Genomic DNA, 14932 nt, shown 5'->3' with positions numbered 1-14932 from the left:
CACTGCTGACGGTGTTCTCTCTCTCTCTCTCTCTCTCTCTCTCTCTCTCTCTCTCTCTCTCTCACACACACACACACACACGAGTTTAAGATATAATACAAGATTAACACATTCAAACTAGAGTAGAATTGTGTTACAGGCAAACACAAATGTGACAGTATGTACAATATTTCCAGTGTAAACGTATCCATAAATGACAATTAATGACTTTTTCATTATTACATCAGATGTAATTTATGGTAATTTATAATTTGTATCTAATTTATACAAAGATGTATAAACCTAGTTATGTTATGTTATTTCAAGAAAACTTATACTTAATTACAAGTAACTATGTAAAACAATTCTATATTACATTTTTTTAATTAAAATATTTTTTCAAATGTAATAACAGTAATCCTAGTTAATCTAATCTAATAAACTATTTCAGTTTGTTTAACACACTGTTCTTTGTGATGGGGCAAGTTGTCACAATGAAAACTTCTAAGAAAAAAAGTTTATTAAGGTCCAAATGTAAACTGTGTAACAGTTATACAGTGATTCAATAGAAAAAAATGACAATTTATAATTATTAAATTGTATAAAGCATTTAAAATGCAACTTGCCCCAAACTTTTATTTCTGAAAAACATAATTTTCCCAATAACATAAACCAGGCTTTTACTTTCATTATGCAGTCAACTTTACACTGTGTGAATGTATGTTTTATTGTCATCACTAGTTACAACAGCTATAGCAACAATCCTATGATATTTTGTATGAAGGACACAATTCACAAAAAAAAAAAAAAAAACTTATTTAACTATTATGCCCTTTTATGAACCTTTTTCCTTCTTCCCAAGGATGTTTTGTCAGGTTGTGCTATTGTTCTGTTGACATTAGGGAAGTTAAATACAGAAATACCCAAAGTTAACAAAATCAGAATCGGAAAGAGCTTTATTGCCAAGTGTGTTCCCACACACACAAGGAATTTGTCTTTGTGTTAGGAGCTTCTGGTACAGGAAATACAAAGAAAGTGCAGACATTCATAAAATGACAGAATATACAATAAATTATAAATAACAATAGTAATAAAAATATATAGAAAAAGAAAAAATTCCCATAGACAGAATTTTGTGCATATGTGTTTTTTTACAGATGAAGTTATAATGAGGTGTTATGTGTTGTTCAAGTGTGATATTGCCCCTGGGTGGGTTTGGGGGGGTGGGGGGGTTAATGCATCTGTTTATTAAACAAATATCAATGGCATGTGCTTTATCAGAATGTATACATACTGAACCGTGCCTTGAGTTTCTCAGCATCACTACAGGGATGACAAATATTGTGCTAAGCAATAATCCATTCCCTTTTTTAGTTATATTTACAGGCTGACAAATTCCTGATGGAATGGTTGGATTCACACGGTTCGGGCAGGTCAGTGTGAATATCCATCTACTGTCAACAACAGCACATTTCATCCCCAATAAATACTGCTGCACCAGCTCTGGCACACGGCCGATCTGCACTCCTGTCGCCAAAGATCAACTCTCTGGATCCGGATGTATGTCTGACACTGCCCTGGCCCGTCTCTGTCCAAACAAAGAGGGACTTTATCGGGAATTCCAGTCGCAGGAAAGATGGTCCAGCGGTGGTGAACTCTGGCCTGAAGCCACAGCATTCCCAACAAAATGTTCCGAGTGTCAAGTCTCCCTCTCACTGTCCTTTCCTTTTCCACAGAATTTATCTTCAGATATATTTCACAAAAATAAACCTTTGACATTATTTTGGAATGGCATTGCTCAAATCTTTTCATAAGGAAACGAAACGATATTTAGTGCAGATCAGGTGGGTTATGTCGTCGTTGTTTTTTTACAGCTTTCCAGGTTACCAGTCCGTCTGATTCACAGACTGAAATTCTGTCAGATGTCCAAAACCAGTTAACACAATATTTTGTCTGACAACAGAGGAAACCTGTACAGAGCAGACAGCAGGAGACAGCAGGTATAACGCAAACAGCAGTGCTTCGTCAGAAATACTCACTAATGAAAAACAAAATTAAATCCAGTTTTTCATAATTCCAAGCTGTGTCCATGATTTAACCTGGGAAACATGTTGTCCTGTCCAGGTATGTTTGTCTTTTATTGTGTTAACAGAAATGAGAGGGTTTAAAGCTGCGGTAGGTAACTTTTGATGCTCTAGCGGTTAATAAACAGAACTGCTTGCGTCTTGCGGAAGAACATCGTAGCCAGAACTACTTCTCTCTGTTTATGTCTATGAAGAATCACAAAGGTACTGGGTTACTCCGCCGCGGTACCCCCGAAGCAATCTAAAATAGTCCGAATATAAACACTTATTATAGGTGCACCCTAGTGATTCAGGACAAGTTAAAAACACGGTTTGGAAAATGGATTCATGTTGTACTTGCTTATTATATACATTTTTCTACATTTTGAACACAAACAAAGTTACGGACCGCAGCTCTGATTGGTTGATTTCTTACCGGGAACGGATGAATTTCTGCAAATGGCAATAGGACACTGGGAGGAGCCAGAGGAGCTTGATTTTTACACAGATTATCTGTCTCATATTCTACTGTCAGGACATAATGACAGGTTTAATAAATATGTAAAAAATATATTTTTACAAAAGTTACCTACTGCAGCTTTAAGATGGCAAATTATGTATATAAAAAAAGTAATATTAAACCAAATATCAAAATAAAAAATTAAAATAATATGGATACTGGTATTTTTCAAGCACCATTTGCTAATAAAAAAATTGAAAACAATATTATGTCACAAATAAAATGGCACTGTTTGACTTCAGAACTATCAAATATAGGCCAGGTTTCCATGCAACCAAAGCAAATTCACATTTTCCTCTCATCTGGCAACTGGTGTCAGTGGTTATGCAGATTTGACTCTAGACCAGAGAGGTTTTGTGAGAGAGGTGTCACATGTGGAAATGACTAGCGGTGCTCTTGTGGCGTCCTTGACCTAGACCAGATCTGACAGGAGGTGCTCAGATAAAAAGACTGATGGAAAAAGTTCACAATTCATATTCAAGTGTCGGGCAGAACAGCAATCGGATGCAATCTCTTGAACCAGCCCATGAATCTATTGTAAATCCAGTGCAACTATTATGATCAACTGCGGATGTCTACACTGGACACAGATTACAGAGTAGACAAGTTTCTGATTTTAATTGCACCCAGCCTTATGCCGTTCCAACTCTCCCGTTACTGCATAAACCTGTGTATATCTGCCAAACACAAAGCACACAGAGGTGGTGGTTGATACGAGGGCTCATGTTTTAGTTTGCTGGAGAGAGTGGGATTGTGAAACCCCAGTCACATACCGTAAGACTCACTGTTTAAGCTTCAGTGAACTATGTGCTGGTGTCCTCCGGTAAAACCTGTCGGAAATGCGGACACTCGTTCAGGTCGAGAGTCCTGTACTCATCTATGGTCGTGATGACCGGCTCGTGGCTCTGGGACACGTGGATGTAGTCGCATAAATCTGCTTGATTTCTTTTGTTGGTGAAGAACGATTCAAACAAGAGATGGTCAGATGAGGGCTGTGGGTCTTCTTTGTATCCGGCAGGAGTGACTTGGCCTGGTTTGGTGTAGCTGTGGTTGAGGAGATGTGTGGGGAAAGCTTGAGCTGCTGGGAGTGTGGAGTCCTGGTGTGTTACAGCAGAAGTGCTGATGTTGGTCTCATTGCTGTCTTGTGGAACAGTGTGGTAGGTGAACACCTGGACAGGGACGTAGTCCTTCTCACCATAATCCTGAAAGATTGTAGTTTGACCCATAGAGATGATAGAGTTCATGGCAGACAGGGATGGTAGCTTATGCTGTTGAACATTGAAGAGAAAACTGAATGAAATTGACACTGTGAAATTGTTTCTGTGAATTGTGGGGACTTTCAATAGACTTCTATTTCTTTTATACTGACCAAACAATATTTTCTATCCCCCAGCCCAACCCTTACCATAAACCTAAATCTACCCCTTACAGAAAACCTGTTTGCATTGTTACACTTTCATATAAACATAATTGATTATTTTTAAAAATTTTCCCCTTGTGGGGTTTGCAGGCCGGTCCCCACAATGTCAAAAACTTCAGCTTTTACTATCCTTGTGCAGACATTTGGTCTCCACAGTGTAGCATAAACAAGCATACACACACACACAGACACACACACACACACACACACACACGTACATATGCAACACAAAATAATCTAAATAAAATTTAATTAAATGACAATTCATAAAATGCATGAATCTTAAATATAATGAATTATTATTATTATTATTTAAAAATTGTTGCGATGAAAAAACAATGTGTTTGCATTGCTTGTTTGCATATATATATATATATATATATATATATATATATATATATATATATATATATATATATATATATATATATAATGTTAATGATGGCAGAGCGTATATTTAAAAAAGTTATAGAAATAATTCAAAATAAAGCAATAAAAATAAAAATAGATCAAAATATTACAAAACAATTAATGCTTTTTTTAAGCAGTAAACTATGAGATGTAAAAAGAACCACCAATAAACTGATTCAGCTGTCTCTAGTGTCAAACGTCATGGCTTTATACAGTATATATATATATATATATATATATATATATATATATATATAATGTATCTTTAAACAACATCTTTGGATATTAATTCTGAAGAAATTATCTTTCCAGACATAACATCTCCCCCTGCTGGCAACAACAGCTACAAATCATTCACCAAAAACTGCATTATTGATCCATTGAGGTGCAAGTACCTCCTCCTAACAGCATGTGGGTTTTAATGAATTTCACTGACACAGCTGAATAAATATAAAACTATATCTGATTTTACCTGACACATTCTAGCGTTGGACCAGACCGACAGGCTGCTTTTAGAAGGGTCTGGTACAGTTGGACACAGACACTGTTTAATCCTAAAACACAACGATAAACAGTGACTATAAAGACTGCATGTCAGTGTATGATGTCATATTAAATAAATACTGAGATTAGTTTTATCAGTATTCCACGTTCTTTGAAAGAAAACCATTATTATTATTGTTCTCCTTTAATGAGCATGGATTGTACTAGTCGTCTTACCTCACCCTCATGCATACTGGGATGATTAGAATCAGAAAACACAGCAGAAGTGCACACAGCAGTATGGGAATCACTTGTACATCCTCAAGGCCTGTCAAAACACACAAACAGGTTTAAAGATAACGTTGTGTTTATACGGACAAGAATGTAAAAAAAGAAATCACTCCAAATGGCCTCCTTCTTACCCACAACCACCTGCTGACAGGGCCCAGTGGCGCCCCCTACTGCAGTATGAGCCATTACACAGATGTTATAGGTTCCTTCCATCAGTCCACTGAGAGATTTCTGTTCATCATGAGCGCTTACCTTCTCACCTTCACAAACACAAGACATCAGACTCAAACGTGAGAGTTCTTTCATCATGTACCTGCCTTACACTGCTTTCCAACGTTTTGCAAAGAAAGCTTGCATCTTACTTTTGTCTTTGCCATTTATGCTGTACAGTATGGTATAGCTCTGGATGAAGCCGTGAAGTTTCTCTAAAGGAACAGGATCCCATTTCAGAACAACACCGCTGCTGCTCGTCTGCAGCATTGTTATATTTGGGCCGACAGAGGGCGCTGAAACACAGGAACACATCGATCACTGCCGCCATATGAGAATGCATTAAAGGGACAGTTCACAAAAAAATTACATCCTGGCATAATTTATTAAACTTCAAGCTGTTCCAAACCAGTTTCTTTCTTCTGTTGAACACAAAAGAGGATATTTTAAAGAATTTGGGTAACCAAAGAGCTGATGGTAGCCATTGACTTTCATAGTAATGCTGTCCATAATTTGAAAATGAATGGCAACCATCAGCTGGATACCCAAAGAAATTCATAAGAACTTAAGGATGAGTCTTCATTTTGGGTGAACTGTCCCTTTAAATGTTCCTAACCTACTATGTTTAACATGCCTTTATTTACAGACTAACTTTATTTAAAATGTGTTCATACTGTTATATACTGTATATATATTTAAATATAGGTGTTGCCATGAGCTGGATCGAAAAATCCATGTAAAGCTGCACATAATATTATATATATATAATTATTATTATATTGACAGCCTTTCTATAGCTATACATATTTTCTTGTATTTTTGTATCTTCATTGGTAAGAAAATGTTTGGAAAATAAAGAAAAGACAAAAAAAATGTTTATGTTATACTACATAAAGCATATATAAAAAAATATAAAATACTTATATAGACAGACACACATCTTCCACAACATATTTAATGGCTTTTCAGTAAAGTTATGACTTGACGTGCATATCTGCTAGTATTTATGTACTGTTGCTATAGCATATATAGATTGAAATACTTTTTTCTCTTTAATTACAATTAATATCTATAGTTGAAAAACTTTAAACAAACAAATGGAATTTAAAATATAGGAAATCTAAGTAAAATTATTTGATTAGGTTTTGTTATGCAAATGCATTTTAAAAAGAAATATATGTCGGTAATTATTGCTTTGTATTAAATATATTTAAAAGTATAGATCTTCTAGAAGAAGGATGACGCTTGTTGAAATTGCTTAAAGGGATAGTTCTGCCATCATTTGACAAGCAAATCACCCAGAATGTATGTACTGTAGCATGTGTGACAACTCACCACAGTTTCCCCTAAAGATAATGTTTCTGTATTATATTATTTTGTTTAATTTTTTGAGCATGGCTTATGGCAAAAGAGCTGGTGAGTACTACTGCAATACTACCACACTGTCTGTTCCAGTTTTGCACAAATGCACAACTTTCAGTGTAATATCTGACCTCCTTCCCGTGTGAAAGCAATGACTGACATGCCACTTCCTGCCAGTGGCCCAAACAGACTCACGACCGACAGATTATATGGGACTTCTGGCAGAAGACCTGAAACACACACATTATTATTAAGTGAAGGATAATATGACTATACAAAAATAAATAATAAATAAATATTCATTACAAAAAAATATTTTTAAATTTTATTATTATAAAAAAAAAAACAGACAAAAGACAAGAATCATATCAAGAATTACTGTTCAATTGGAAAGAAAGTGACTTTTCAGACCTGAGACAATAAAGCTTCTTGCAGTTTCATTTATATGTTCCCAGTCCAAACTAGTTGGTTCAGTGTAAGGCACAGAAGCCCATTGCACCACAAAGCCGCTCTCTGATTGGCTCAGTGCAGCTGTCCATTCCACCACCAGTCTAGTGTCGTCCAATCGGGTGACACTGATAGCCTGAGGGGGTGGGAGTTCTTCTAGGACAGGAAATGGGAGATAAATTTAGAATAAATGACCGCATGGTTTTCGATAACGATGTTGTTTTGATGAAACTTTGTTTAGAGTTTCCCATAAATCATCACTATTTCATTAAACAACCACAAGAAAGTTGCTTTGTGTTTGTAGCAGGATATTAGTCTTCAATTCTGGTTGAAAACGTGATTTGACCTGCCTGATTAAGTTTTGCAGAACAATGGAGAGAAAAAGGAAGTAAAGAACACAACAAAATAAGACTTTACTGGAAATACAGTTGGGCTGTATATATTATTTGCAATAAATCAATGCAACAATGCTTATCATTAAATAAATCGGGGAATACTTAAAAGTTGTATTATTTTTATTTGATAATTTTCTATTCTATATTTGGAGACTGTAATATTTTTTCTCTTTATGTAAATATATCCAATCTTAAAATACTATTAATAAACAAATACATAGCACTTAAAAAATTGGAAATCTAAAGAAAATATTTGTATTATGTTTTGTCATGTAAATATATTTTAAAATCTCAAGAAGCAATATATATTAGGTAATTATTTTTATACATTTAAATATATTTATTTAGATAGAAATTTAATGAAATTGCTTAAGGGGAGAGTTCTGCAATAATACATTAAAAGATATATATTTTTATAGCTTTTAAAATGCACTTATTATCATTTGATTATACTTTTTCTTTTTATGTTCTCTCAAAATATTCAAACCAATTAATAACATTTAATAATTTATAATATAATATAATATAATATAATATAATATAATATAATATAATATAATATAATATAATATAATATAATTGAATTAAGACTGGGGTCGACTGATTATCGGTGCCGATATTAAGCATGTTTATGGTAGCTAGTATCGATCATTTTCACAACTGATTTGCCATTTAAATAATTTTAAAGCAAGTTTTTGTCAGAGCCCTTGTTATTAATAACATTATTTGCATTTTTACACCAGACATAATATATCGGTTCAAAATATCGGCATTCAATCTACTTTATCTGAAATTATCAGCATAAGCCCTGATAAACATATCTGTTGGACTCCTATTCAAGATTTAACTCTAACCTGGACCACCTAGAAACCATCTCAAAAGTTGTTATAAGTTGCACATGAATTCCACTGAAAATCCTAAACACACTGAAGCATCCCTTCAGTGATTTACCTGCATGTGTATGTGCAGGTATGGAGATGTGAGCTGGAGGTGACGTCCCAGCAGAGTTCGTGGCTGTCAGGCTGCAGTGACAGGGATCATCAGAGATATTAAGGATGCAGGAGCGTCTGGATGCGTCCATAGTGCCACAAGTCCACTGTGATGAATCCAGATCACTGCGACATGTTGCAGAGTAACTGAGCACTACACCATTGACCTCAGGCCAGGACACAGGCTGAAACAGACAAATAAAACCAAGAGATATTAGATGTTATGAATAATTTGTCACGTTTTATTGCAGGCCAGTGGAGAAAGATGCTAACTGCAGTCAGATGGTGTAGTTCGACCAGATAGATCGACCTGGATAACCAGACAAACCTTAACTTCTTAATCACAGCTAGACTTTTGTGTCATATTAATTGAATATGGATTAATATGCAAAAGTTAGTCATTAAAATTATTCTGCATTACATCTTTTTGGAACGTTATAATAAATCAAATCTCAGAGGGCGCTTCAGGTATATAATTGTTGAAAGAAAGAAAGATCAAACATCAACAAATCAGACAAACAAGAAAGTGAGCAGACAGACCAGCCAGAAGAATTCATTTCTCTTTTATGATAATCTTGAGTGTGTGTTTGTGCCTACAGAGTAAATCTAACCCACATCATAATCACAAACTCAGGTGCTGAGTGTTCAGTACATCACACCTTTGTGAAAGAAAGTTGCACAACATTCAGATAAATCAATCAGCTTAGTGCGCAGCATAAAATCTGTCGTTCTACCATTCTATCTATTTATTCATTCCTTCCATCTGTCAGTCCATAGATAGATAGATAGATAGATGGCTAGTCATCATTTACTCACCATGATGTCGTTCCAAACCTGTATGACTTTCTTTCTTCTGCAGATCCCCCAAAACACACTGAAATTCTTCAGAATTTCCACCTTTATGTTCCATAGTAGAAGGAAAGTCATACAGGTGATGTGAGAATAACATGAGTGACATGAGTCATTTTTGGGTGAACTATCCCTTTAAAAAGATATCAGATGTGCAGATGGTTTAATCGGTTAATCAGGTGCTAAGTGTGCTAAATTGAGGTGGTTGATACGTGGGTGGGGAGGCAGGATGTGGTCGTGCTGTTTGTCAGATTTAAGCTGACTGAGGAAAATCTCAAAGAGTGTTATTAAAACAGGAAGAGCCTGGAGCCACAAGCCTAAATAATCTTTTATGTCTGTCACGGATCTGTTTACATATTGTCACGGGAGGAGCACAAGACAGACACAGTGGGCGTGGCGTCAGGCCTCGGAGAGGCTTTTATTAACAGAAATAATAAAACACAGGGAATAAAAGTGGCCAAAGGGGGAAAGTGTCCAAAATAACAGGGAATCTGGTGTCCTCGTCGTGCTGCGGGATTTGTGTAGGTCGGGCAGTGTTCATCAAGGAAGGGTCCAGGCAAGGGGCGGAGTCCGGCGGCCGCACGCGCTCCCCTCCTTGGTCCGGGGCGCGAGGGGCGGCGGCTTCTCCTAGCGGCCACGTCTCTCTCGTTGGCCGCGGCGCTGGTAGGGGATGGACGGCCCGGCATCCTGGCCCGTCGGCCGTGTATACGGGTGCGGTTCCCATCCGGATCGCGGGTCCGGCAGCTCACGTCTTGGTGGCGCGGGAGTCCCTCAACGCACCCTTCCTGGACCCACGAGGACACCAGTGTGCATGCACGGGGAAGAGACCGGTCTCCTGAGGAGAGGCGCGTTGGGCTTTTAAACAGCGGCGGTAATGAGGCTCCACTTCCTTCAGGTGTGCCCCATCACACGCCGCCGGCCCTGACTCGTCCAGCGCCCCTCCTCTCACACACCCACTCCAGTCGGGAGCCTGGTGAAGGGCGGCGATTTAGGACGGGGTGCCGGTGATAATCAGGGAGGAGGCAGCTGACTCGTCACATTCCCCCTCCCAAGCGACATCCCCGTCATCAGGGCGCCGCCCACACGGGAGTGCTACCATCCTCAACCAGGCTCCAAACGGTCGGAGTGGGCGGGGCTTCCTCTCCGGGCGGTCCTCCCTCTCGCAGCGCACCAGAACAGGGACAGAGAAACCGGGTTTTAGTGACAGCCTCAACCAACCACAGGGTAAAATGACAATGGAAAAGTCACTTACCCCTTGTGTGGCTGGGAGGCTGTCCCCAGTTTTCCTCCGTCCCAGTCTGGGTTCTCACGAACGTTTGCAAGCGAGAGGGAGTGACGTCACCAGACGTTTCCCAACTGCGCTGTCTAGGCTCCGCCTGCCCGCATTCTCCACCAGTGTCACGGGAGGAGCACAAGACAGACACAGTGGGCGTGGCGTCAGGCCTCGGAGAGGCTTTTATTAACAGAAATCATAAAACAAAGGGAATAAAAGTGGCCAAAGGGGGAAAGTGTCCAAAATAACAGGGAATCTGGTGTCCTCGTCGTGCTGCGGGATTTGTGTAGGTCGGGCAGTGTTCATCAAGGAAGGGTCCAGGCAAGGGGCGGAGTCCGGCGGCCGCACGCGCTCCCCTCCTTGGTCCGGGGCGCGAGGGGCGGCGGCTTCCTCTAGCGGCCGCGTCTCTCTCGTTGGCCGCGGCGCTGGCAGGGGATGGACGGCCCGGCATCCTGGCCCGTCGGCCGTGTATACGGGTGCGGTTCCCATCCGGATCGCGGGTCCGGCAGCTCACGTCTTGGTGGCGCGGGAGTCCCTCAACGCACCCTTCCTGGACCCACGAGGACACCAGTGTGCATGCACGGGGAAGAGACCGGTCTCCTGAGGAGAGGCGCGTTGGGCTTTTAAACAGCGGCGGTAATGAGGCTCCACTTCCTTCAGGTGTGCCCCATCACACGCCGCCGGCCCTGACTCGTCCAGCGCCCCTCCTCTCACACACCCACTCCAGTCGGGAGCCTGGTGAAGGGCGGCGATTTAGGACGGGGTGCCGGTGATAATCAGGGAGGAGGCAGCTGACTCGTCACAATATCTATATTCATGCTATTGCTTTGTTTTTGGTTCGTATAGCAGGTGGAAACTTGTATTAAACATTAATTAAATATTGATGGTTGAGTCATTGTTTAGTTTTAATATATTTTCAAGTGAATACACCCTGACTGTGCCATCTCAAAGAAAATAAAAATCACTTAAAATAGATCACTTTGACACTTTAAATACAGATGCGTCTCCTGTGATAAAGTCCCTAGTGAAAGGGATTGTTTTCAAACTCGGCAAGATAACAAAGTCTGATGTATCTAAAGTCTGTCAACAGATTCACTTGTCTAATTTCAGTTCTCAGTTCAATTAATTTTAAGTGAGTCATTTTAATTTTAAGCTGACCCATATAACTGAGAACTACGAAGGACACACTTGGCATAACGAGGTTCCTGTTTTTCTGTTGCCTCCAGTCGTTCTGCCATTCTTTGAATCACATCCTCATTGGGCATATTTAGAAAGAGATTTCTTAAGAACATAAGCAGACCTTCCAGACAAGGATGAGGCGTCTCCTTCCAGCTTCTTCCACAGAATGGATGAGTCTCCAGAGCCGAGGAGCTGCAGACGGAGCTGAGGAAAGATCAATCCAGACTCATATTCATCCATACAGTTCTATTTAACAACACTAACATACTCAATAACTCAAACTGCAAACTAGTCATAAAAATAAGTAATTGTAGTGTACTTCAAATACTATTTCTGGACTTGCAGAAATTATAATATTAATCAAATAAAAAAAAAGTACTTAAAGAGTACACTTTCATTACTTTTTCTTGACACACTTAAGTACACTTGCAGTCGGTGATAATGTAAAATTAGAGGATTTAGTATCAAGTACATCTTAAATCATTGTTTAAAACTCTTTTGGCATGCTTTAAAGAACAAGTTTTGATGTGTTGACTACCATACTGCAGCGCATGTGAAGTATTTGATACTAAAATTATTATAATTTTTTAATATACTAAATTGCAAATTCATCATTAGAAATGTATATTTAATTGCACAAATGTAGGTTACACTAAAAATAAAATTACATATAAAGAACTATTTAAGTCCCACTTAAGTGCCACTTAAGTGGGTCAAAAAGCACTCTTATTTAAAGTTATAACTCTTATTTAAAGGAGACGCATCTGTATTTAAAGTTATTGAGATGTCAAAGTGATCTATTTTAAGTGATTTTTATTTTCTTTGAGATGGCACAGTCAGGGTGTATTCACTCTTAAATTCAACTAACTGTATTTTTAATACTAAATTCGATTTAAACTAATTCCTTTCTTTTACTTGCAAATAACATGCAATTAAGTGCCTGAAAACATTAAATTCGTACACATTTAAGCATATTCTTATAAAGTATATTATTTTCATAGAGTACTCTTTTTAAAAGTATGTTAATGCAAACTTATTTTTCACAACGAACGAAAAACTGACATGTGTTTGGAGCAAATACAAAATTACACCATCAAACCTAACTGTATAATTATAATTAAAGATAACATAGTTTAGAACTACTAAACTCCAAAAAAAAAAAAAAAAAATGCATAACATACAAGTATCAATAGAAATGACATTCAAGTATGTTTTAGTGTACCATAAGTGATTGTCAGTTATTTTTACAATATGCTTTAACCATATTTCAGAGGCAGTACAATTATGAAATTACACATAGAGATGTACTCAAAAACGCACTTTTAGGTTCAACTAATTACATGTAATATATGTCTAAATTATAATACATGTTTACTTTAATTGTTAACAACATGCAATTAAATCTATGTAAATATCACATTAAGTTCACTCTAAAGCATAAGATTTTCGTAACAAAGTAGCTCTTTTTGAAAGTATAATTTTTAATTGCATTGCTTTGACTAATTGTCTGTTTGCAGGCATGTGGAAATGCATGCTCATTTTAAGAGTTCAAGGAGAATAATGTCAAAGTCTCACCTTTCTCTGCTGTGGTTGTGTCTAGAGACGTCCATGAGCTCCAGTGAGCATGCGCTCGACTGTCCTGAGCTCTCAGTCTCACCGTATACTTGGATCCTGGGTGTAAGTCACACAACTCCAATGTCTCATTGGAAAAGGCTTGTGTAGTCTGGGATCTGGTCTACAGGAACATAAGAGACAGTTTCACTAATGGTCTAATTAATGGTCTAATCTTGTATATGGTCCAAATAAATATCAGTTTTATATCAACTAAAGTTTACACCAACATACTTTTAAAAAGAGTACTCTATGGGATCATCATACTTTGTATAAACATACACAGAATGTAATATTTTCATACACTCAACTGAATGTTATTTACAACTAGATTATACTGAATTATACTTTAACTTAAGAATGCTTTTTTTGACACTTAAGTAGGACTTAAGAACATTTCCTAATCAATATTTATTTTTAATATGGTAAAGTGTATTGGCAAATGTACTGACAAACATTAATGGTACTTAAAATATATTTGTGTTATACCAGATTTTATATTGAATCATGTCAGTTAAATAGACCTATTTTTAATCACATTTGTAATGACGAAGTTTAGTACAGTTTAAATGTAAATTCAAATGTAACCTCAAAATGTATCTACTATAGTAATTTTTCAAGTACTTCAGAGTGTTTAATGTGTTTTAGTATGTTAGTCAACATATCCAAATAAATAAAGATTATTATTAACAATAAGTTAAAAGGTACTTTGAGGGTAACACTTTTTTATACTTTTTAAAAGTGTACTTAAGTATGTCATAAAAATGTACTCTTTTAAGTACATTTAAGTGCCATTTTATTTAAATAATTTTATAATATCTGAAAGTACAGCTTTTAAATATGCTTGTCAAGACTTGACATACAGGTACAATATGAATGCACATTTAGTACAATTAAGTGCACTCCAAGAGAAGCTTATGTCATAGTCTTTCTTTCTTTTGTAGAAGAGGCTTTTAGTGCACAAAAGCTGTCTAAATCTGAAGTCAAACAACAGCTTTGTGTGCTAAAAAGACCAAAATAGAAGTCATAATCATAAGTTTAAATTTAGAAAGACATGAGGCTGAGTAAATGAGGACAGGATATAGATGTTTAGGTGAACTCTCTTAAAGCTCTTATATTTTAGTCATATATGTATAAACCTGGTTGTGTGTCGTGTACTCTATTTGGAGCCGAATGTAGATTTTTTCATTCTGGAGAAAGCTCTCAACCATTTTCCATGTCACCTGCAAACACCCAGACCTTGTCTTTGATGGCGTAAGATATGTTATCTGTGGAGGACGAAGTTTCACTGCAGTAAAAATAGAAAACATACTGAGACTACAGAAATACTGAGAAGAAAAGACTCTTTATTTTCTGCGGTAAGGAATGAAATGCCTTTGGCTTAATGGACACAGGTGCAAAGCATGATGAATAATGACATTAAACCTTACAATAGATGGAAATTAGTGAT

At 37.4% G+C, this 14932-nt stretch overlaps 1 protein-coding gene across 2 annotated transcripts in view; it reads right to left on the bottom strand.

Moving 5' to 3' along the window:
• Window positions 1-634: 634 nt before the first annotated feature.
• Window positions 635-14932, bottom strand: part of LOC127950699 (interleukin-6 receptor subunit beta) — a 19345-nt gene continuing 5047 nt past the window's right edge. The window contains exons 5-15 of one of the 2 annotated variants that reach the window (XM_052547872.1): window positions 14622-14770; window positions 13447-13606; window positions 11993-12075; window positions 8533-8755; window positions 7151-7342; window positions 6871-6969; window positions 5530-5673; window positions 5299-5427; window positions 5114-5204; window positions 4866-4947; window positions 635-3830 (exon numbers count right to left, since the gene is read on the bottom strand). In XM_052547872.1, coding sequence (XP_052403832.1) covers window positions 3366-3830; window positions 4866-4947; window positions 5114-5204; window positions 5299-5427; window positions 5530-5673; window positions 6871-6969; window positions 7151-7342; window positions 8533-8755; window positions 11993-12075; window positions 13447-13606; window positions 14622-14770 — 1817 coding nt within the window. In that variant the 3' untranslated portion in view covers window positions 635-3365. The remainder of the gene's footprint in view (window positions 3831-4865; window positions 4948-5113; window positions 5205-5298; window positions 5428-5529; window positions 5674-6870; window positions 6970-7150; window positions 7343-8532; window positions 8756-11992; window positions 12076-13446; window positions 13607-14621; window positions 14771-14932) is intronic. The other variant, XM_052547873.1, reaches the window with a different exon arrangement.

Source organism: Carassius gibelio, chromosome B2, assembly GCF_023724105.1.
Source record: "Carassius gibelio isolate Cgi1373 ecotype wild population from Czech Republic chromosome B2, carGib1.2-hapl.c, whole genome shotgun sequence".
NCBI lineage: Eukaryota > Metazoa > Chordata > Actinopteri > Cypriniformes > Cyprinidae > Carassius > Carassius gibelio.
The sequence above is the reverse complement of the archived record's forward strand: the minus strand, read 5'-3'. Positions and strand labels throughout refer to the sequence as shown.